The 23,557-nt window shown below is 56.3% G+C and overlaps 1 protein-coding gene across 4 annotated transcripts in view; it reads left to right on the top strand.

Annotated features, from left to right (window-relative positions):
* The window catches only part of BMP1 (bone morphogenetic protein 1), a 43,042-nt gene extending 22,614 nt beyond the window's left edge, over window positions 1–20,428 (top strand). Inside the window, exons 10-21 of one of the 4 annotated variants that reach the window (XM_045879989.3) lie at window positions 2,025–2,141; window positions 2,370–2,515; window positions 2,614–2,809; window positions 6,466–6,591; window positions 7,326–7,486; window positions 7,866–8,046; window positions 12,108–12,233; window positions 15,185–15,312; window positions 15,684–15,897; window positions 17,523–17,773; window positions 18,225–18,387; window positions 19,679–20,428. In XM_045879989.3, coding sequence (XP_045735945.1) covers window positions 2,025–2,141; window positions 2,370–2,515; window positions 2,614–2,809; window positions 6,466–6,591; window positions 7,326–7,486; window positions 7,866–8,046; window positions 12,108–12,233; window positions 15,185–15,312; window positions 15,684–15,897; window positions 17,523–17,773; window positions 18,225–18,387; window positions 19,679–19,686 — 1,817 coding nt within the window. In that variant the 3' untranslated portion in view covers window positions 19,687–20,428. Of the gene's footprint in view, window positions 1–2,024; window positions 2,142–2,369; window positions 2,516–2,613; window positions 2,810–6,465; window positions 6,592–7,325; window positions 7,487–7,865; window positions 8,047–11,409; window positions 12,234–15,184; window positions 15,313–15,683; window positions 15,898–17,522; window positions 17,774–18,224; window positions 18,388–19,678 lie in introns of those variants that run through there. The other 3 variants (XM_064585419.1, XM_045879990.3, XR_008506495.2) reach the window with 3 other exon arrangements.
* Window positions 20,429–23,557: the final 3,129 nt, after the last annotated feature.

The raw sequence follows: 23,557 nt of genomic DNA, 5'->3' as shown, positions 1-23,557 counted from the left end.
ATCTACTGTGTCCATCTCTTGGCTGTTGTAAATAATGTTGCGATGAGCAGGAGGGTGCACATAGCTCTCCGAATTGGTGTTTTCATGTTCTTTGGATAAATACCCGGAAGTGGGATTGCTGGATCATAGGGCAGCTCTATTTTTAATTTTGGGGGAAGCTCCATACTGTTTTCCACAGTGGCTGCACAGATTGACGTCCCCACCAGCAGTGCACAGAGTTCCCTTAGCACCACGTCCTCAAACCTGTTCTCACTTGTCTTCTTGACACCAGCCAATGTGACCGCTGTGAGGTGACATCTCATGGTAGTTTTGATTTGCATTTCCCTGATGATGAGTGATATTGAGCCTCTTTTCATGTGCCCATTGGCCATCTCTACAGCTTCTTTGGAGAAAAGTCTATTCAGATCCTCTGCCCATTTTTTATTGGGTTGTTTGGTTTTTGGATACTAACTTGTGTAAATTCTTTATATATTTTGGATATTAATCCCTTATCTAATATATGATTTACAAATATCTTCTCCCATTCAGTAAATTGCTTTTTTGTTTTGTTGACAGTTTCCCTCACCTGACAGAATTGCACAGGCTAATTCCTTCTTAGAACTACTTAGGTCACAGTCTCTTCATCCTCCCCTGAAACCCAAAGCCTGGCCAAGGGTGATCTGGCCACCCTGGTGTGGGAGCCAAGAGTCCCAGTAGAATTAGTGCCTTCTAGCTCCATCTCTAGTCCCTTCCCCGATCTGGACCTCAGGGTCCTCGGTACGGGCTTCTGGGCCTCCCACAGAGGTGATGCTCAGTGTGTGGGTCGCGGGAGTCATACAAGTGACAGAGGGAGACAGACAGGCACAACTCCACAGCTCCAGGCTCTCTTCCTCGTCTGGGCACTTTCAGAGGCTCCATTTTCTCCCTCTGCAAGATCTGGCTTAAGGGTAGGCTGGCACACCACAGAGGGCTCCCTACCTGGCACAGTGGCCCCAACTTGTTTGCACAGGAGACTTTGTCCCTTGGTGGTGAGGGGAGTGGTGAGTAAGTGGGGGGTGAGTGGTCAGAGCACGGGACAGAAGGTGCTTTAATGGCATAGAGTTAGGGCCAAGAGAGGCTTTTGCTTCAAGCCTGAGGAGCTGTATGCATTCTCCTCTTCCAATCTGGACATACTCCTAGGAAGCCCAGGACCGCCCATTAACATTAGAACCTTTGTTCCACGTCCTGGGCCTGAAGCAGGCTGACCAATCGTTGCTAACCATCTCTTCTGATATTTGAATATTTCTTATTAGTCACCCAAAGCAGCTGTCTTTACAACACTTCCTCCTGGAGACGTGGTAGCGTGTCCAAGATTCCACTTTCTTTTTCATAACTTACATTCCTAGGTCAGCACCCTCTGTCCCTTGCCGAAGGTTGGGAAATACCCAGTCTTCTTTGGAACACACAGTCATCCCTCATTGATTCTTGACTACAAAGGATTCCACAAATGGCCAGCCTCATCTGCTGACACGGATCCTTGTCAGGGTTTATTTCAAAGGGGACATTTTCTGACCCAGTCCCTAGATTCTAGGATTTACTTGGGGCCCTCTGGCATCTCTTGCATTTGGTCACATGAAAACATTTTGTAATGTACAAAGAAAGGCTGTGTTCATTCTTGGTGATTACTTGTTTGCATGGAGATCAAATAAGAAAAGTAATGATAAAAAAAAAAAAGTAATGACGGCAATATGCTCCTTTAAGAAAAAGTAAATAAAACATAGATACAGCTGGTTATTGTGAGGAGCCCCCTTTCCTCCCCGAACTCATATTCCATCCCTCAAGTGCACAGAACCCTCTAGAAGGCTGGTACGCTCTGGCTCTTCAGGGCCCTGCTAGGTCTTGGACCAGACTCAGGCCACCTGCAGGGTCTTGGGATTTTGTGCCAAGTGCAGAGCAGGGCCAGAGCCCCTGAGGCCCCTGGAGCAGCAGGGCGGGCTTCCTGGTGCAGGGAGGGGAGAGCGCCCTGCTTCAGGCCTCACTGCCCTCTGTGCACACTGTCTGCACAGGCCGCTTCTGTGGGGGCAAAATACCCGAGCCTATTGTCTCCACCGACAGCCGCCTCTGGGTGGAGTTCCGCAGCAGCAGCAACTGGGTCGGAAAGGGCTTCTTTGCCGTCTATGAAGGTACTGCGGAAGCGTGACAGGGAGGAGTCAGCTATGGGGTCCCCGGGCATCCCAGAACCGCCTGCTCCTGGCACCGCAGGGGCGAGGTTGAGGGCCCATGAGGGAGGATGCAGAGATCCCGGTGGGATTGGCCAGGCCCGGGGGCGCTAAGAAGCTGGGGGACGTGGGGAGGTCTGGAGGAGGGGGAGAGAGGGGCTTTCTCACTGACCTCACGCTGTGTCCCCAAAGCCATCTGTGGGGGAGATGTGAAGAAGGACAATGGCCACATCCAGTCGCCCAATTACCCTGACGATTACCGGCCCAGCAAAGTCTGCATCTGGCGGATCCAGGTGTCTGAAGGCTTCCACGTGGGCCTCACCTTCCAGTCCTTCGAGGTAGGTCAGAGACCCTTCGGTCCCACCTCTTCGTGGGCTTCCGGTGTTGGGCCCTGGCAACCAGCGCTCCTCCAGCTGACCGAGCCCCCGACCCTCAGATCGAGCGCCACGACAGCTGTGCCTATGACTACCTGGAGGTGCGTGACGGGCACAGTGAGAGCAGCACCCTCATCGGACGCTACTGTGGCTACGAGAAGCCTGATGACATCAAGAGCACATCCAGCCGCCTCTGGCTCAAATTTGTCTCTGACGGATCCATTAACAAAGCCGGCTTTGCTGTCAACTTCTTCAAAGGTGCTCCTTCCCGCCCCCCACCCAGCCCAGCCCCATGGCTAATCCATCCCCTTCGTTCCTTTTTCTGGCTTTTGACATTGCATTGTATTGTGGTCAGAACCCTTAGCCTGAGATCCGTCCTCCGAAAGCATGTTAAGCGTACTCGACGGTAGGGCCGACTGTAAGCACAGTGCGCGTGCAGCACATCTCTAGGGCGTGCTCATCTTGCTCGACCGGCACTTCATGCCTGTTGATCATTTCCCATTTGATACCATTTCCCCCTCCCCTAACCCCTGGCAGCATCATTCCACTCTGTTTCTTTGAACTTGACTTTATTTATTTATTGGATTTGACTATTTTAGATAGCTCAGGTAAGTGGAATCCCGCAGGACTTGTCTTGTCTGTAACTGGCTTATTTTACTTAACGCAGTGTCCTTAAGGGGCACCCGGGTGGCTCAGTTGGATAAGCGTCTCAGGTCATGATTTCAGGGTCCTGGGATCGAGCCCCGTGTTGGGCTCCGCGCTCAGCAGGGAGTCTGCTTGAGATTCTCTCTCTCCCTCTCCTTCTGCCCATCCCCCCACTCATGCTCTCTCTCTCCCCCCCTCAGATAAATAATCTTAAAAAAAAAAAACAAAAAACATAATGCCCTTAAGATTCATCCATACTGGGGGCGCCTGGGTGGCTCAGTCGTTAAGCGTCTGCCTTCGGCTCAGGTCATGATCCCAGGGTCCTGGGATCGAGCCCCACATCGGGCTCCCTGCTTCGCGGGAGGCCTGCTTCTCCCTCTCCCTCTGCTTGTGTTCCCTCTCTCGCTGTGTCTCTCTCTGTCAAATAAATAAAAATCTTTAAAAAAAAAAAAAAAGATTCATCCATACTGCATATGGCAGAATTTCCTTCTTTTTTAAGGCTGAATAGTATTCCACTGTGTGTACGGAACACATTTTTTAAATTGAAGGATAATTGACGTACAATATCCTATTAGTTTTAAGAATACAGCATAGTGATTCGACTGCATTCCCTATGCTGTACATTGCATCCCCCTGTCTTATTTATTTTATAACTGGAAAATTGTACATCTTAGCTGCTGTCACCTCTCTTGTTCATCTCTCCAGCCCCTCCCTATCAGTTTGTTCTCCGTATCTATGAGTCTGTCTCTGTTTTGTTTCGTTTGTTCATTTGTTTTGTTTTTAGATTCCACATATAAGTGAAAGCATGTGGCATTTGTCTTTCTCTGTCTAGCTTATTTCACTTAGTGTGAATTCACTTAGTTCATGGTGTCACCAATGGCAAGACTTCATTCTTTTCTGCGGCTGAGTAATATTCCACTGTATGGCTCTCCCACATCTTCTTTATCCATTTATCTGTCAGTGGACACTTCAGATGCTTCCATATCTTGGCTGTTATAAATAACGACGCAATGAACATGGGGGTGCGTATATCTCTTCAAATTGGCGTTTCATTTTCTTTGGATAAATACCCAAAAGTGGAATTGCTGGATCATATGGTAATTCTATTTTTAACTCCTGAGGAATCTCCATACTGTTTTCCACAGTGGCTGCACCAATTTGCATTCCCACCCACAGTGCAGAAGGGTTCCCATTTCTCCACTCCTCTGCCAACACTTGTTATTCTTATCTTTCTGATACTATCCATTCTGACAGGCGTGAGGTAATATAGCTCAATGTGGTCTTGATTTGCATTTTTCCTGACGATGAGTGATGTTGGTCTGTTGGCCATCTGGATGTCTTCTTTGGAGTCATGTTTATTCAGATCTTCCTACCATTTTTAAATTAATAGTTGTTTTTTTAAATATTGAGTTTTATGAGTTCTTTATATATTTTGGATGTTAACTACTTATTGCACATAACATTGGTAAATATCTTCTCCCACTAAGTTGCCTTTTCATTTTATTGTCGGTTTCTTTCACTGTGTGAAAGCTTGTTAGTTTGACGTTGTCCCATTTGTTTATTTTGCTTTTGTTGTCCTTGTCTGAAGAGACAGATCCAAAAAAAATATCACTATGACCAATGTTAAAGAGCTTATTGCCTGTGTTTTCTTCTAGGAGTTTTATGGCTTCAGGTCTTATATTTAAGTCTTTAACCCATTTTTAGTTTCTTTCTGTGTATAGTGTTGATAAGTGGTCCAGTTGCATTCTTTGGCATGCAGCTGTCCAGTCTATTTATTAAAGAGACTGTCGGGGGGCCCCTGTGTGGCTCAGTTGGTTAAGCGTCTGCCTTCGGCTCAAGTCATGATCCCGGGGTCCTGGGATTGAGCCCCGTATCAGGTTCCCTGCTCAGAGGGGAACCTACTTCTCCCTCTACCTCTGCCTGCCGCTCCCCCTGCTTGTGCTCTCTCTCTCTTGCTCACTCTCTCAAATGAATAAATAAAATCTTTAACAAAAGAGAGGGACTGTCTTTTCCCCATTGTATATTCTTGCCTCCTTTGTCATAGGATAATTGACCATGTAATCACGGGGTTTTTCCTGGACTCTGTTTTCTCTTCTATTGATCTATTTTTCTATTTTTGTGCCAGTACCATACTGTTTTGATTTATTTGTTTTTGATTATAGCTTTGTAGTGCAGTTTGGAATGTGGGAGCGTGCCACCTCGAGCTTTGCTCTTCCTCAGGATTGCTTTGGCTGTTCAGAATCTTTTGTGGTTCTGAACGGGTTTCAGGATCACGTGTTATAGCTCTGTGAAAAATGGTATTTTGATCAGGATTGCATCAGATCTGTAGATTGCTTTGGGGGTATGGACGTTGTAACAGTATTAATTCTTCCCATCCTGTACCACATTTTCTTTGTCCTCATCTGTTGGTGGACATTTAGGCTGTTTCTACATTTTGGCTATTGTGATGTTGCTGCGGTGACTTCACACGTTGTTTATTCAGCAATTCGACACAGAGGCTCTAGGAGGGATGCAGAGACCCTGGTGCCCTCCCTTGAACTGATGGCCTAACTGGGGAGAAAAGGTCAATTCCATTGAAAAACTGCATATCTCATTGACTAAATGACAAACTTACATAAAAGTAGTTTGCACATGGTAGGTCCTCAACTCTGAATTGAAATAATAATTCAAGAGTTGCCTTAAAGTCCAGAAGTTTGTATAGAAGAAAGGCCAATGAGGCACGGAGGCAGAAAGTGCTGTGGAAGCTTGGGGAGGAAGCCAGACAGTGTGGGTTGTTGTTTTTTTTAACTGGTGTCACGGTGGGCAGGTCATCTTCTGAATCTCATTTCCTCATCTGTAAAATGGGGATAGTAACAGTCCCTCCATCACAGGTCATGTCAGAATTAAAGGAGAAAGGAGGAAATAGTACTTAGCCAGGGAATGGCATACAAGAGGAACCAGTCCATGGTGGCGGCCACCAGCCCAGCCATTGTGGTCAGAGGAAGGCTCTGTGGGGGTCCGCCTGTCCCCTCTTTCAGGTCGTAACCTGTCCCTTTGGGGCTCTCAGGAGTAGGGTCCCCTGGGGACTGAGTTGGGGCTGGGTGGGGCAGGGAGGCCCACAGCCTCAGAGCTCTGAGTGGTCCACAGCCGACTGCCGGTCCCTGCACTGGGGCTGGAGGTGGTCACAGGAAGCCTGGGGGACTGTGGACCTGACTCGCGAGCAGAGGGCGGGAGGAGAGACCCAGGCCCCAGCCTGGCAGTCATTGACCCCCTTTCCTTCCAACTGGCAGAGGTGGATGAGTGCTCGCGGCCCAACCGCGGGGGCTGCGAGCAGCGGTGTCTCAACACGTTGGGCAGCTATAAGTGTAGCTGTGACCCCGGGTACGAGCTAGCTCCGGACAAGCGCCGCTGTGAGGGTGAGTGCCCCCCTCCCCGGGACCCAGGTCCTTAGCCAAGATTTCTCCTGCTCTTGGACACTCCCCTCCCTGGAGGGGCTGGGACTCCCTAGAACGTTCTTCACGACGGGGGGACAAGGAAGACATTCTATCCTGCAGGCCCCCAGAACACACTTACCAAGTGTGACGCACTCTGGGTTGGTTTTGTTTTGTTTTGTTTTTCATCTTTATTCGCTTAAAATGCTGACCTTGACCGACTGATGGATTTCATCACCCTCCAGAAGGGTCATGATCCCCAGTTTGGAAACCACTGTCCTCAGACACACACTGATTTTTTGGCCTCTCCCAATACCCGGCCCAAGGTGAAAGCTGGTGAAAGCACTCCCTGTCAGAGCCTCCAGCTCAGCCTGGTCTTGCCTTCCCTCCCTGCCTCGCCACGCTTCCAGTCCTCCCTGCACACTGGCCCAGGCTTCCCTGAGCCCCTCACCCCCCTCCTCCCTCTCAGCAGATGTCCTGGCGGTTCTGTCGCAGAGAAAGTAGAAGTGTTCACACATACGACTCCTCAGTTCCTCATACTCTGAAGATAACCCCCCCCCCCCGCCTGCTTCCCTCCCGTTCCTGAGAGACGAGACACAAGCCCCGGGACTGCAGGGAATCCAAGATCCCCATCTCCCCAATGCACCCAGCACCTGTCTCTGGCCCGTACCTAGACTGGAGGCTCCTGGCAGGTGATGGCACCTCTCTTGTCCCCCCAGCTGCCTGTGGTGGCTTCCTCACCAAGCTCAATGGCTCCATCACCAGCCCCGGCTGGCCCAAGGAGTACCCCCCTAACAAAAACTGCATCTGGCAATTGGTGGCCCCCACCCAGTACCGGATCTCCCTGCAATTCGACTTCTTCGAGACCGAGGGCAATGACGTAAGTGCTCATTGGGCTGAGGCGACGCAGGAAGGTCTGAGGCGTGGGAGCCGGCTTCCTTCCCTATAAAAGAAATACCCAAAGAATGTAGAGGAGGAGAGACTGCTCCCAATTCCAGGAAGCAGGGGAGGGTTGGGGAGGAGGGCTTGAAGGCCAGGGAGCATGCACGTGGCGATGTGGAGCGAGGCAAGACTTGGGCCTTGTGTGGAGAGCACAAGAAGATCTAATGGGGTTGACGTGGCACCTCTTTGAGTTATTAGAGTCTGTAAAGTGGGTGACTAAAGACAAAAGGACCCACACAACAGGGAGCCTTCCCAGGTAGGGGTGGTCAGGGGAGACTTCCTGGAGGAGGCAGGCCTGGAGCTGCCCTGCCCTGCAGGTGTGCAAGTATGACTTCGTGGAAGTACGCAGTGGGCTCACAGCCGACTCCAAGCTACATGGCAAGTTCTGCGGCTCCGAGAAGCCCGAGGTCATCACCTCCCAGTACAACAACATGCGCGTGGAGTTCAAGTCCGACAACACAGTCTCCAAGAAGGGCTTCAAGGCCCACTTCTTCTCAGGTAACCCGGACTCCCCAGCTCTGAGCCTGCCTCCCCTCCTCCCTGCCACTGGACCCCTGCACTTTCTAGCCCTCCCTGTTGCCAGGCCAGCAGGCTCTGTCCCCTCCTCCCCCCACTAGCCCTCCACCACCAGGCCAGCCCCTCCATTCCTGAACCCCATTACTCCCGAATCCTCTGGGCTATATGGGAGCCAGCCTGAGGATGGGCAGGACACAGACATGCAGAATCGAAAGGAGAGGGCTTTCCAAGTATCAGGAGCCATTATGCCGAGGTCCCAGAGAGGGCAGGCCCTGGGAACAGGGAGTTCATCGTGGCCAGAGAACGCGGGGTACATGCAGAGGAGGAGGATGTTTGCCTTGCGCTGTGTGGGCCAGATGATCTGGCGGCCACATCTCCGATCAGACCCTACACGTGCCAAGCGGGTTCATGCCGGGGCCTTCAGAAAAGATGAGGAGCCTCCCTCTCTTCAACACCAAAGCCTTCCCACTCACCCTCAGCCCACAGGTGGGGGACTCAGATCCAACCAGCATATGTTTATTGAGAGCTGCCCCGCATGAGGCTTGGCATCAAGTCCCTCTGATGGCCTCATCTTTGGGTGGCCTGAGAGGCAGCCAGCCCCTCTGAGCTAGGCCTCCAGGGGTCCCAGAGACCTCTCCCCTGTTTTAGTCATCCCTCTGTCCTTCATCCTGGGGCAAGGCTGGTGGTCTTTCAGAGGCAACTGGACCCGGGACATAGTGTGGGGTGGGGATTCCATGAAACTGAGTGGGGGGAGTGGGAGGCAGAGGGAGTGGCTGGAGCGGCTGGTTTTCTGGGGGAGTGTCCCAGGGATCCTGATCCCCAGCAGGCCTGGTGGGCCGGGCATGGGGTGGCAGGAAGGCAGGAAGCCCATGGCCCAGCCCATGCTGCCTTCCTTCTCCCCTCCTTTGCCCAGGATCCTGCATCCTCGAGCCCCTATGTTGTGGCCCTGCCCCCCTGCCTGCCCCACCTGGATGCCATGCACTGCCCTGTGCCCTGGTCCCTGCTTGGCACTGCCAGCCATCCTGCTCTGCTTACAGCCCCCCCCAGCCCCTGCCCCCTACTGCTGGCTGAGACCCCTCCCCATGCAACGCGAATCCTTTTCTTCCCTGTGCCCACCTGGAAATCCTACAGGGTGCTCACCAGAGGGCTGAGGGGATGTAACCCCTACTCGGGGGTGGGCTCGGTCCTGGGGAAACCATTACCTGCTTACTCTTGTCTCTTCCTGCCCTTCTGTTGCTCCAGTCTTGGAGGGGGGAGGGGGACCAACACCACATCTGTCAGGCCTAGAGCCCAGGGCTCTCCACCCCCGGGTACTGCCCTGCCCTGGCATGACACTGGGCCAACCACCCCTCAGCCCCGCACAGACACACACACGCCTGCACACCCGCACACGCACACACATGCGATGCCCTGCGGCACAAGAAACCTGCAGAGGACCCTACCCTCACCGGTGGGCATCAAGGTTGAGCCCTCAGGGCATGGGGCATCTGACTCTGGCCCCCCAGGAGGGGGGCTCTTTGGACTTTTGGGACACCCAGCGAGGAGACCCTAAGCCAAGAAGGAGAAGAAAGAGCCTGAAGACCTTCATTCTGACCCCAGCCACCTTCCGGGGCATTTGGCACTGGAGGGTGAGTGCCATCTCCCTGTCCGGGCCCGTGTCCACCCTCCCTGCTCCTGTCCCTCCTGCAGCCTGCTCCCCTGGTTCTGAGGTGAGGCTACCACTCCCGCCCGCCCCCACGCCCGAGCCCCGCCCCCCCGACCCCCCCACCCCCCCTGCCTCCTGGGACGCTGCAGCAGGCCTTCCTCAGGACTCACCTTTCTATCACTTGGCCATTCAGCCACCCACTTACCCACGCACTCATTCACGGGCAAGTATTTCTTTTACCCCTCCTATGTGCCAGGCAGTGTACTAGGTGGTTAGGGTACAAGTATGAGGAAGGCGTGGAGATCAAAACATTTCCGGGAAATTTTCGCTCAGTTCTTGAGCTGGGACCCCTGAAACTCCCAGCATAGTCACAGGCGAGTTCCTGGGCAAACCCCCAAGTCATAGGGTGCCCCTCACCCCCACCTTCCTGCAGGGCCCTCAGCCAGGGTCCCTGGTGAGGTTCTAACTGAGAAGGAGCCCTGGGAGGGACTTGGGGACTCCATCGCTTGGCCCTGAGTACCCACAGGCCCCAAGGGGTCTGGCCCACCTGAGAATGGAGTGGAGAAGCAGGGCTCCAGTCCTCAGCCCCTCTGCTGATGGAGACCAAGAAGAGGGCTCCCTTTGTCGAGGACCCCACCTGGCCATTTGAATGGCAGAGGGCATCTTTCTACCTCAAGGTTCCCCTGTGGAATTCTGGGTGTCCATTCAATGTACACACCTTCCCCGAATGCCTGCCTCTGTGCCAGGCACACAGTCCCCAAAGTGAGCACAGACAGACTGGAGAATATGTGGGTGTGACACACGCGTGCCCGGAACCACGTGTTTCTCTGTGTGTCAGTGCACGCGCGTGTGGGTGTGCTCGTGGGGGAGTGCGTGTGTGTGGGTTGACCCGAGCTTGAGTGGCTGCATGTGTGGGCACACTTGAGTCCGCCGGGCTGCTGAAGAGCCTGTGGTCTGCGCACGTGTGTGTGTCTTCGTACCCTCGTGTTGGCCCCCAAGCACCTGCCGATGCACCCATGCCTGTGTGTTGGGACCTGTGCTCGCCTCCTCACACAGGTGTGGGAGTGAGGAGTGCGGTGGGTGCTAGTGATGTGCGGGCACCGAGTAGCATCCCGTGCATGGGTGTACGCGTCCCCGTGGGTCGGTGTCTCTGCTGCCGCGGTGGGACCACAGTACGTTCCTGCGGGGATCCTGTGTCTGTGGGCACGTTGGCGTGAGTGTGAGCAACCAAAGCCGCAGCGGCCGGAGTGAGAGCGCGGAGCTGTCAGCCAGGCCCACCCTTTCCGACGGCTGCCCCCCTCTAGCGGAGATCTGTCTCTCTCCTTCCCCGTGTGCAGGCCTCGTGCCCATCTGCGGCCCCAGCCACTGGGGACCCAAACCACTTGGTACTCTTGGATCTGTCCTTCACCAGCTCCACCTCTCACCTCCTCAACAACGGCTCCAAAGCCCTCCAGGCCTTCTTCCTGCCCCAGGCTTTCTCCCCATCTGTCCCCTGTCGCTGTGCCTCTTTCCACCTGCTGTTCCTCTTTGAGCTGGCTGCCCCGGACATGGCCGCCCCGCATGTGTCTCCCACTGCCTTCCCGCACTGCCCTGTGACTCCGCCTCCGAGGCCCGGGCTGGTGTTCACTGCTCTCCCTCCCTGGCCCCTGCCCTCCACCCCCACCCCTTGGTCCCTTTTCTCCTTCTCTCTCTCGTTTCAGAAAAGAGGCCGGCTCTGCAGCCCCCTCGGGGACGCCCCCACCAGCTCAAATTCCGAGTGCAGAAAAGAAACCGGACCCCCCAGTGAGGCCTGCCAGGCCTCCCGGACCCTTTGTTACTCAGGAACCTCACCTTGGACGGAATGGGATGGGGGCTTCAGTGCCCGCCCACCCCCCACCTCCGCTCTGCCATTCCGGCCTGCCCTCCTTCTGGCCGGACAGAACTGGTGCTCTCCTCTCCCCCTGTCCCCCTCCCGTGGACAGGGGACCTTCCCCGCCCCCACCCCCTCCCATTTTGATGGTGTCTGTGACATTTCCTGTTGCGAAGTAAAAGAGGGACCCCTGCGTCCTGCTCCTTTCTCTTGCAGTCTGCTTGTCCGTGTGTCTGTTTTTCCACTTGTCCATCTGTCCAGTAAGCAGGTAATGGTAGAGGGTGCCCAGGTTGGTCAGCTCCAGCCCCCAGCCCTCCGTCCACCCCACTTCTACTTTCTCTCCCCACAGCTGGGCCGCTCGGCTGGCTCCGCTGGAGGCACCGCCCGGGACCCCACCACCACCACCACCTCCACCACCACCTCCACCACCACCATGGCCTGGGCCCCCCGGGGGGAGGAAGCCCAGCCAGCCTCCCGCTGCCCCTGGGGCGACCACCCGGCCCTCAGCCCCGCACAGACCCGCGCCCCGCCTTGTTTGCTCCCCTGCAGACAAGGACGAGTGCTCCAAGGACAACGGCGGCTGCCAGCAAGACTGCGTCAACACGTTCGGCAGCTACGAGTGTCAGTGTCGCAGCGGCTTCGTCCTCCACGACAACAAGCACGACTGCAAGGAAGGTGAGCACTACCAGGGTGGCCCACCCAGGGCCCCAGGGACTGGAGGCCGGGGCCCAGGAGGCGGGGGAGGGGGGTGCCACCGCCATCTGGCTGCGGGTAGACTCAAGGACATGAGTGGCCTCTGAGGTCACCTTGTTTGGCCTCCCACCGGGTCCACAGACTCCCCCCCCAACACTTCCATCTCTCCTTGTGCCTGTCAGGAGAGGAGGGGCTCACACCTGTCCCCGATCTCCATCTTGAGACTGAGCTGGTGGTTAGTTCTTAAAACCCGTGTCCCAGTCCCTCTCCCCCTAACGAGTGTCCTCTGCAGAGGCGAGATGGCACGGTGCTGCCCGGCCCAGCCCTGCCGCTTGGCCAGCTGCACGCCCCCGAGGGCCTCCGTTTGCTCCTGTGGGACAGCCAGGTGGTCACAGGCCCACCTGATCAGGGCATGGGGCTCCCAGCAAGCATAGTCGTGTATGTCAACCGTACAGGTCACACTTCTGACCCCCGGGGACACTCAGAACAGGGTCACTACCTCCCCAACACTCAAACCCTGCAGATATTTGGAAACAGCTCCGATATCATCCGATACCCCTGTGGACATGATACAACACTGGCCTTCCATGTCGTTAATTCTATAGTGTCCGCAGCCTGCTGAGGACACACTGTGTCAGCAGCACGGCATCGACTTGGCTCTGCCACTGAATGTCTGTGTGACTTGGGCCGAGTCACTGTACCACCCTGAGCTTCAGCGTCCTCACCCGTGAGGTGATAAACAATGGGACCTACCTTGCCACATGCTAAGTTTCATAGATCTCACTCGAGCACTTAGCACAGTGCCTGGCAAATGCCTCTTCTCACTGTTATTAGGTGGACAACCAAGGGACCAACAAATTAACTTCTAGCTAAAATAAACAGAATTGAAGCTCTCAACAGTGACCCAACGGACGCTCAAGAGCTTCCAGTCCCATCAGTGCAGGCTCCCAAATATGGAGTTCCTGCCTCACAGGGCCTCCACATCTTTTAGCTGGAGGGGACCTTATTTTGAGGTTGTCCAAAGTGCACTCTCTCTCTCTGTACTGTATAAAAAAGAGTACATCAACACCAACAGGGTAGCCGGGTTTGCACTTCTGGGTGGACAGCCTGTACATCGTGCAGAGTCACTTTAGAAGCCTTCAGGTGCCCCACTCACACGCTAGGCGAGTTACGAGTCAGTATTTCCTGAATTCCTGCAGAGGGTGCAGTGCGGTGCAGAGTTCGGCATGGGGCTCAAGAGGGGGGGTCCCTCTGCCCCCAAGGAAGTTGCAGTCTAGCTGGGGGAGAAGTGGGTGTGCACCCAGAAGTTGGAGGGAAGGCCAGTGCAGAGATGGGGAACGGCAGTAAGTGTGGCAGTGGGGAACCACAGAAGGATGACAGACACAGCCCACAGGTCCAACATGGAGAGCCAGGGGCTCCACGTGCCTCCACCAACCGGAGCCTCTGCGAGGCCCGCCCCCTTGCTCTCAGGGCCTCGTGGCTGTGCGTTAGTCCTATGAGCCGCTGACCGTAGGCAGCCACCCGTCCCTCTCTCCTCCCCAGCCCGCAGTGCACTGGTTGCCCGTTTTCCCCGGAGGCACCTGTCAAATTGGATGATAATAAATAATGAGCATCAGCTCTTAAATTTGTTTGGGAGGCCACACTTTCAGAGGCAGACGGCAGATTGCAATGGATCGAGGAAACTTAAGTAGTGAGAATGGGGTGACAACAAGTTTTCTTGATGGTCAACTGAGAAGAAAATGAGAGAGGACGGGCAGCAGCCGGAGGGGAACATAGGGCCATGGGAGAGCTATTTTAGGATGGGGTAAAGCTTAGGAAGGCCCACAGGCTGGTAGAGCCAGCACAGAGAGTGAGGGTGGATAATGTGAGGTACAAAGGTCCCCAGGTGGTGGGTGGCAGTGAGCTCCAGCTCACAGAAGGAGAGGCAGCTTCTTAGAAACAAGGGAAGGGGAAGGTGAGTTTGCAGGTGGGGCCAGGAAGTTGAAGTTGTTCCTATCTGAGGCCCTGATTTTCTCAAGGAGGCAGGAGGTGAGCTGGTCTTCTGGGTAGGAGGGGCTGGGAGTTGAGAGGGCTGAGGGTTTGGAGCCATTGTTGAGGAGTTGAGGAGGTGAGAGGTGGAGCTGGTGAGGGACAGATCCAAGAGTATCAAGTGGTTTGGGTCTCCAGTGGTTGGGGTCACAGATGGGTTCTCCAAGATGGCATAGTTAAGGACAGTGTGTTGAGTAGCGGCGGTGATCAGCCGTGTGGTCCAGCCAGATAGGAAAGTAAGTTAAGTCAACCAAGGAGGAAATATTGGGAGAAACGAGAAGAACCAAGGCCATGGAGGGCTCTCTAAAGCTGAAGAAGCAGTGAACGGACAGTGAGGGCCTGAGCACCCTGGAAGAACAGGAGGTGGTCACAGAGAGGTGATATTTGTAGCATGAGGAAATGGTGGGTAATGGCAAGGCCCAGTAAGGTCATAAGCAAGCCCACCTCGAGGAGAAGAAGATAAGCACCAGTAGAGCTGAGAAGATCAGGGACAGAGAGGCCAGCCCTAGGATGGCAGCAGGAGTGGGTAGAGAACTGAGGCAGGTGCCAAAGTCTTCTGTGAATGTGGAGGTGTGGCAGGAGACCGAAGGATGACAGCATCGTGGAGGGCAGAGGGGGTGTGGCCAGATGGCCTCAGAGATCCAGGGTTCTGCACAGGGGCAGCTGTGAGGGGGGCTTCCATGGATGCTACCAGGCAGGGCCCTGCACGGAAGCCCGCAGCTAGATTTCCCCGCCTATGGGTAACGGAACAGAAAAGAAGTCATGTAAGCCTTCCATCCGTTGGCAGGTGAGGGACAGGAGAAAGAAGCAAGGAGGGCAGGAGGGAAGGGCTTTGTTCCTTTCCTCACAGGGGGCACTGGAGCCCCGGGGTCCTTGCTGATCTCCTTCCCCTCACTTCCCCACAGCTGGCTGTGACCACAAGGTGACATCCACTAGCGGCACCATCACCAGCCCCAACTGGCCTGACAAATATCCCAGCAAGAAGGAGTGCACCTGGGCTATCTCCAGCACCCCCGGCCACCGGGTCAAGCTGGTAAGGCGCCCCCATCCCAGCCCGCATGGGCGCCCCGCTCCTGCATGCCATCCGGCCGCCGCCTATTTCCTATCGGCTCCAAAGCCCTGGGTGACTCAGAGCGATGCAGACTGCAGGCTGATGCCTGGCTGAGCCCGCAGGGCTGTCACCCCTCTGAGGATCCTAGTGAGCCCCCCATCTGGTTTGGACAGAGGCCCTGCCTGCCATTGCCCCCCCCCCGGCCCTCCCTCCTTGCTTCCAGCCGTGCCACCAGCAGTGACCACTTCCTTGGGTCTCCAGGAGCTGGGGTCCGGAGGCCTAGATCTGGGGCCACCTGCTGCCCACCCCCCCAGCCACATTCTGAGTTTGCTGTCCTCCCTCGTGCCCTCCAGACCTTCGTGGAGATGGACATCGAGTCCCAGCCCGAGTGTGCCTATGACCATCTGGAGGTGTATGACGGGCGTGACGCCAAGGCCCCTGTCCTGGGCCGCTTCTGTGGGAGCAAGAAGCCCGAGCCGGTCCTGGCCACAGGCAGCCGCATGTTCCTGCGCTTCTACTCGGACAACTCCGTCCAGAGGAAGGGCTTCCAGGCGTCCCACTCCACAGGTGAGGCCGGCTCAGGCCAGGGCGCTGGGCAGCCAGTGCCCTCATGCTGTCTTGTTCTGCAGCCATCTGCTGGTCCTGGCCCCAGAGGCAGGCCCACATTCAGGAGGCTCCCATGGAGGGTGAGGAAGAGCGTGTGAAGGCACAGCTAGACCAAGCCTGTGGCCTGGGTGGAGAGAGACTGTGTTCCAAGGGCCGAGCAGGGGAGCAGAAAGGGAGCACTAAAAGGAGAGTGGGGGGGATCCTGATTAGGGGCTGTGAAGTTGGAAAACAGAGGGCAGTGACGACAGTGGGTGGGGAAGCCAGGGATGGGGAGGGAAGCCCCAGAGTCCCCAGCGGTAGGACGCCTGACCATGCAGCAGCCCACCCACATTCCAACCCCCAAAGTCACTCATCCGTTCATTCTACAGATACTTATTAACACATAACATGTTTGAGGCGGTGTTGTAAGTGCCTGTCCCAAAAAGGAAGCAAACATCTCAGCCCTGGAGGGAATTAGGAATCAGGGAATTAGTGATCCCTTGCCCATTTATTCAGCAACCCTTTGCTGAGCTGTGGCCCCATGTGAGCCTCAGCGGGGCACATGGTGATGAATCAGGCAGGAGCCCTTCCCCCACCCTCAGCCCAGGAACTCCCAGTCCAGAGGTGAGCTGGGACATGCACAGATAAAGAGAGCATGAGGCAAAACATGATAAGCTCTAGTTTCGAATGGGAGTTGGTGGGGTCATTCCAGCCAGGGGAGGAGCCCAGGCCCAGCCACAACCCCAGGATAACTCGGGGTGTATACAAGAGACCGCAGGTCATTTCGTTTGGCCTGAACAACGGGTGTGTGAGGACAGCCATGAAGTGGAAACAAAGCATCAGCAGAGATAGGCTGGAGCCCAGGCTGGGGAGGGTGTCAGATGGGGGCTTCACAGGCTCCTTGTGGGCCTTGAGCCCCCTGTTGGGGCGTCCCCAGGACTGATGGGTCCACAGCCTCCCCTCCTCCCTTGCAACTCAGTTCCTGCCCTGGGTCCCGTCCCACCCCCTTCCCACCCCTCCAGGGAAGCATAAGCACCGGGAGTCCTAGGGGCCAGAGGGCTTTCCCAGGAGGATGGGCGCCGCTGGCCCTGCCCTGCGTGCTCTCATCTGCCCCTCCCAGCAGAGGGTCACAGACTGGAGGCCCGGAACTCTCTCTGGCCCTCAGACGTGCTCTGTTTGGCCCACATTGTGTTTTTTAAAAATGTGAGCCAACATTTAAAAATCAAGAGTTTTCACAGAAAATCCAGATGTAGTTCTTCTCTCTGAAGAATGGAAGCTCTGGCAACGCAGGGCCCACATTCTTCCAGGGCAGCCGTCAGAAGGAGCAAATTAGCAATGGCCTCTTTTGACAAGCGTGCCCCCTGCTCCCGGTGCCTCTGCTCAGAGTTGACTAACAGCCTGGTGTGTCCCCGGGCCTCTGTGGGCATCGGTCCAGAGGCGGAGCAGCAGAGCACCTGTCGTGGGCCGCGTCCTGGGCCAGGTCCACAGCCGCCCACCACTAGCCGTGTGGCCCCCCATCCAGCCATGAGGGTTCACCGTGGCGAGGTGCAGTGCCTGGCCCTCGGCCATGCTCAGAGATGCTGGCTGATCTCGTTGTCCTCCCACAGAGTGCGGAGGCCAGGTGCGGGCAGAGGTGAAGACAAAGGATCTTTACTCCCATGCCCAGTTTGGTGACAACAACTACCCCGGGGGGGTGGACTGCGAGTGGGTCATCGTGGCAGAGGAAGGCTATGGCGTGGAGCTGGTGTTCCAGACCTTCGAGGTGGAGGAGGAGACAGACTGTGGCTACGACTACATGGAGCTCTTCGATGGCTATGACGGCACAGCCCCCAGACTGGGGCGCTACTGCGGCTCAGGGGTGAGACCCCGCCCCCCCTGTCCGGCGCCCATGTGGGGTGCCAGGGTGGGTGGTAGCCCAGGCCCGGCCCCTTGCAGGAGCCCAGAGACCCTGCCTGGTGGGTGGCTGCTCATGGAGGCCCGCCCTGCCCCAGGCCATCCCCACCCAGGAAATTCGGTCCCTTTTTGGCCAACACTGTGGTTTCTGCAGCCTCTGGGACAGGCCCTGCCCTGACCCAAGCCTGCTCAGCACTAGTTTGGTTGGACCTACCGGGTGGCTTGCATCTGGGGAGGAGGATGGAATTCCCTCTGCCCCCCTCATCCCTTGTTCCAGTCCCAAGGCAGCTTACCAGGGCCCAGGATCAGGGGCAGAGGCTGGGACAAAAAGCCAGGAACCTGGGGCCTGAGCCGAACTGTGCTAAGCAGTCATTCTGGCTGAGCCATAAAAACACCCTCATCTCTTCCACTGCCAGGTACCCTTCTTGGCGGGAGGCCAGCTGGTCCCAAAGCCCTTGGTGCTACTGTCCGAGCAGATGCGGGACACTGCTTCTTGGTCCATAAAAATGGCACTTTCAGAGGCAGTGGGCAAAAGTTTGCTCCATGGGATTTTAACCGAGGTCACGGGAAACCACAAAGGTGGATTTATTTTCCTCTCAGTCAGAGCTTGTGGCTTCTTTTGTTTTTTTTTTTTTCTTTTGTTTTTGTGAATCGTTTCCCCCTTCAGAGAACATCATCTTCCCCTCTCCATTACACACGAGTGCACGCACACACACACACACATACACACACACCCCCTCCCTCCCGTCACCTCCCTGGTCCCTCACCTGTCTCATGGACATGCTCCAGGGCAACCTGGGCACCCGAGGAAGGGTTAAACTTCCCAGCGCTGCAGCATCCACTGGACCCACCATTAGTCCATTGAATGTGTCCTCAGGACAGAGCTTCAGCCTCTGTAGGACTGGGACAGGGTGGAGAGGTGGGGAGGTGGGGCAGGAGCGGAGCACACAGGCCCCTCTCCTGCCTGGCTCACCACTCTGGAATCCCCTGGCTGCAAAGCCAGCACCCCCTCTCCACTTTGCCCATTGTAACTCCCTTGATCTGGCACATTCCAGTGAGCCACACATCAAATCCAGTGTCCCCAGGTGGCTTCTTCCAGAGACTTCCACCGGGCTGGAGCCAGCGGGAGGGGACCTGGGAAAGGAACCCAATCCCGTCAGGGCTTCCTGGCAAGGTTACTGGAAATGTCCCCAAGGTTCTCGGAAATGATGCTTTCTATGCCCTGAGAGCCAGGGCATCTATGTGCTGATGCTCTGCGGGTAGCTCTCACTTGGAGGTCCTGCAGGCAGAGGTGAGGAGGGGCTCGCAGGAGCCTAGGAAAGGGCATCACCTGAAGCTGCCCGCGGCCAGAACGGGGGGAGGACAGGAGGGGCATGGGCACATCTGCATCTGGGGGACCCAGCTGTCCTGCCTTCCCCAGGAGACAGCTGAGACAGTGAGAAGGCAGCCTCTCAGAACCCACTCCCTTTGTAAAACCCTTTCACAATCATCCTCTCACTTGCTCCCCCCCCCCGCCCACCAGCCCTTCTAGGCTTGGAGAGCAGGGAGCAATTCTCCCATTTGCCCTTGAGGGAAGCGAGGCCCAGAAGCGAGCAGTGCCTTGCTAAGACTTCACAACTAGCTAGTTCATAGCAGTGCTGGGTTTAGAATGAAGTGTGACTCTGAACTTAAGACAAGTTCCTCTATCCCCTGCTTTCTTCCCTCCTCCAGGCATCCCCTTAAACTCCCACTGGCAATAGTCTTCCTCCTGCTTCAAGGGGCTGGGGGAATCCGGTGAATGTCTGGGAGCCGCCCGCCTTCCTTAGAGCAGGGGATCCTGGGGAGGAACAATAGCAGCCTCAGCCTCATGCCCATTCCTTTCCTCTGTCAGCCTCCTGAGGAGGTGTACTCGGCGGGAGATTCTGTCCTGGTGAAATTCCACTCAGATGACACCATCACCAAAAAAGGCTTTCACCTGCGGTACACCAGCACCAAGTTCCAGGACACACTGCACAGCAGAAAATGACCCGTGCCCTCATGGGGGGGGAGGAGGGTTGGGGACGGGAGGCCTGCTGCCCTCAGTCACCTGGACCGCACAGTGGGAGGTGGGCAGGAGGTGGGCACCTCGTCCCCCGGGCGCCGGGACCTGCGGGCCGACGGTCCAGGCGAGGTTGTCCTCAGGAGGCAGGGGAACTGGACTCCTTCACGATCCCTTCCTCCTTGCCCCCACCAGAGCAAGGGGGCCAGGGCCGGGAGCCAGAGCCTTCACCGAGACACTTGAAGTAGCCATTGCTCTCTGGGGGCCTGGCCTGCTGGGGAGAGCATCTGTCAGCAGGCCCGCCCAGCTTCCCTGCCCTCCCCACACGCTGTGTTGTGTATTGCTGGTGGCATATCTTCATTGTCACGTACATTCCCCACCCCTTCTCCAACCTCCGTTTGGTTGTTTTAAGCCCCCAGTTCCCCCACTTCCTGGGGCCGGAGTTTCCATATGAGTCCCACGGGAGCCACAGTGGGGAGATGCAGGGGAGGGGGTGGGGGAATGAGACAGAGCTTGTCTCGGGCCCAGCGGCTGGTCTGCCACACCAGGGCACCCCAGCCAATAAACGGGAAGTGTTACAGCGAGTATCTCGTGCCAGATGCTGTCTGGAACATGAGGGGGTGTGGGGGGTGGGCATCTCATTCCAGATGTGCAGGCTGCTGTGTCTGGGAGCGGCCCGCAGCCGGGACACCTGGCCTCGCTGGCTGCCCTTCCATCCCTCGATTCCAGGACCCCTGAGGGTGTGATTTCACACTCAGGCACACACAGACACAGCCTCCTCGCGCACTTCAGCCCGTAGGCGTACGGCACACACACAGTGCTCATAGCCCTCCCACACGACGTGAGCAGTGGAACATTCTGTAAAGAGGCTGTTTGGGGGGGGAGGGGGACGTATGTAAAAGGGGCTAGGCATGTTGTCTGTCCAGCTGGTGTCCACCCGGGTTTTCTGTCTCTGTCTAGGGAAAGGGGTGGGTGGGCTGGAGGGTGTCCCGGGAGAGCCCACCAGAAGCCAGAAAACTGGCATCAGCCTGAACAGATCCATGAACTGGCCCTGAAACTCTGCCTTCCTGAAGGTCAAACACTGAGTGCTGGCCCCCTGCGGGTCCTTCTCTTCCCATGCAGACAAGAGCCAGACACTCAGCAGCCACTGAGCAAACATTCCAGCTCTGGCCCCCTCTCCCAAGGCTGTGTCTCGGCCGGCCTCCTCCTTCCTGCCATGGCCTTCTCCCTCCCCAGCCAGCAGTGAGGCCCAGACCTGATTCCCAGAGGCCAGGAGGAGAGAAGTCACATCCCTGCTCCCTCCATTCAGACGAGCCTCTCTCTCTCCTTTCTCTTCATGGATCTCAAGGGGCAAGAAAGCAGAGAGAGGACCTGGCTTCTTTGGCCTGGGCTGGCCACTCCCCTATTTCAGAGAGGGCCAGGCATCCTGTTCCCAGCCCTGGGGCTCCCTGAGATCCTTCGGTGGGTCTGTAGGTCTTTTCCTGGCCTCAAGCCCCTCCCTATTGCAGAGGCCCGTGTTGGGCTAGAAGCTCTCTGGACTGTGGGAGGGGACCTACCCCCAGGCAGCAGCATAGTATGGTGCACCCCAGACAGGCCCTTTTAGCAGAATGCAGTAGTAGAGACCAGACACATTGCTGGCACCCGATGTGTAGGCAGGACCCTCTCCTAGGAAGCTGGCCTGCTCCCACTGTCAGGCTGCCACTCTCTCATCCAGTCCTGACGGCAGATGAGCCCGGGAGGTCCTGCAAGGGAGGGGGTGATGGGCTGAAGGGTTACCGCCTACTGTTCCAGGGAGGTCACAGCCTGGGACGTGTGGCCACCGTTCCCTGCCCCCACCTCCTCCGACCTCAGTGCTCCGGACAGCCTGGAGGCTCTGAGCGGGATGGAAAGGCCCCCAGACCATTGGAGCTGCCTGGGCATCTCACCCAGACACTTGGCCAACCAACTTGGCATCAGCTCCTCCACAGCAGAATTTGTAGTCAGTGGTCACAGCTCTCTCACCAGCCCTCCACGTTCTTCTGAGGCTCAGAGGCCCATACTCCCAGTTCACGAGCCACATGTCCAGAAGGAGCCAGGATCCTAACCCCACCCAGACTTAAGGGCTCCAGCCCACAGAGAGTAGCCGGCCCTCCACTCTGTGAACAGCCATGCCACAGCCTGTCCCAAGACTCCATCACCACCAAAGACTCAGACCCCTCTAATGATGCAGGGACCGTGCTGGTGGGCCTTCCCTGTCCGCTCTGGGCCCATCTTCGGAGGCTGCCTCTGGGTGGTGGAGGCTGCTCAGGAGCTGGGCGCAGGCCACTGATACATATTCCAGAACTTAATCAATGCATGTGCTCTCAGAACCCCACCCACCCTCACCTTCTGGCTGCTTCAGGGTTCTAGACTAGACCAGCTCCGGGCAGCGCTGCCCAGCAGCTCAGCTGACTCCATGTCAGAGGAAGGTCCCCTTGCTCCTACAACTGTCTGCAAGTCCTTGAGGGCCCCCTTGGTCCTGAGGGCATGGCCAGGAACAGAAAAGCTGGGATGGACCTGCCCCTGACTGTGCTCCCAGCTCGAGATTAGCGCACAGCCTGGAGCTTCAGACTCCTGCCTCTGGGAGCACCTTTGTAGCCCGCAGAGGCGGGGACAACAGTGTTAGCCTGGCAGTCAGGGGACGTGGCTCTGCCATCCTTTGTTCAGTGGTGCTGGCCAGCTGCCTCCTCCCTGGGCCTCTGCTCCCCAAGCCTCTCCCCTGTCCTCGGCAACCCTTCCTGCCACAGCTGAGGTGGACAAGAAAACCCAGGGTCTAGTCTCCAAGCAGCCAGAGGGCGGGGTTCCTCACCAGCAGGGGGGTGGGGGATCTTCTAGGTCCAAGTGTGGCTCCACTATAGTAGGAGGAAAGTCACATGCCCCGCACCCCGCTCTCCTCCTTCTCTTTCCCCCTTTTCCCTTCCCCTCCTCCTCCCCCTATCTGCTTCTGTGTCACGAAAAGTTCAAAAGCTTGCATGCAAACATAGCCAGTTTCGAACACAAGCTCTACCATTTGGTGGCTGTGTGCCCCTGGGTGAGTCATTTAAAATCTCTGAGCCTTAGTTTCTTCATCTAGACGGGGGAATGACAACACATTCAGGGAAGCAATGAGATGCCCTTTGAGGAGATCCTGATACAGTGCCTGCAAATAGGAGGCTCTCCATAATTGCGCCTTCTTTTCCTTCCCTCTACCAGACAGTTTTCCAGTTCCTGGACTACTCTCTTTCTATGCAAAAAGGAAACTTCTGGGTACACTAGTTTCCAGTTGAGCATTAGGAGCTGAGGGCAGAAGGATTCCTGCCAGAGAAGGCCATGCTTAGCCCACAGCAAGGCGGGGCTTGTGGGGCAGCAGGAGACATTTCTGGCTAGCTGGTAGCCTTTCTGGGCACCTCCCAAGTCACACCCTGTGCTTGACTGTCCCTACACACAGGGCTGTTCTAGAATCTGTGAAAAGATTTGCTGCTCCAGTTTGCAAAAATAGTAGTGCTGACTTGGGGAGTGGGGAGAGGGCAGCCAGATGTTTTCTCCAGAGAGCCACGAGGCCCCCCCATCTCAGCCTCCTACTGACCAGCCTGCTTCTCCTGCTCCAGCCTCCTCCCAGTCCCACACCCTCCCCTCCCCCATCTCAGAACATCTGGTTCCAATCTCCTCCAGATGCTGTGGCCAAGCTATTTTATGGCCAATCACCTCAGCTCAGCTTCCTGAAGGCCTCCCTCC

The sequence above is a fragment of the Mirounga angustirostris genome, unplaced genomic scaffold (assembly GCF_029215605.1).
Source record: "Mirounga angustirostris isolate CCGP_5_RB_7025 unplaced genomic scaffold, mMirAng1.0.hap1 SCAF_2, whole genome shotgun sequence".
Taxonomy (NCBI): domain Eukaryota; kingdom Metazoa; phylum Chordata; class Mammalia; order Carnivora; family Phocidae; genus Mirounga; species Mirounga angustirostris.
The sequence above is the reverse complement of the archived record's forward strand: the minus strand, read 5'-3'. Positions and strand labels throughout refer to the sequence as shown.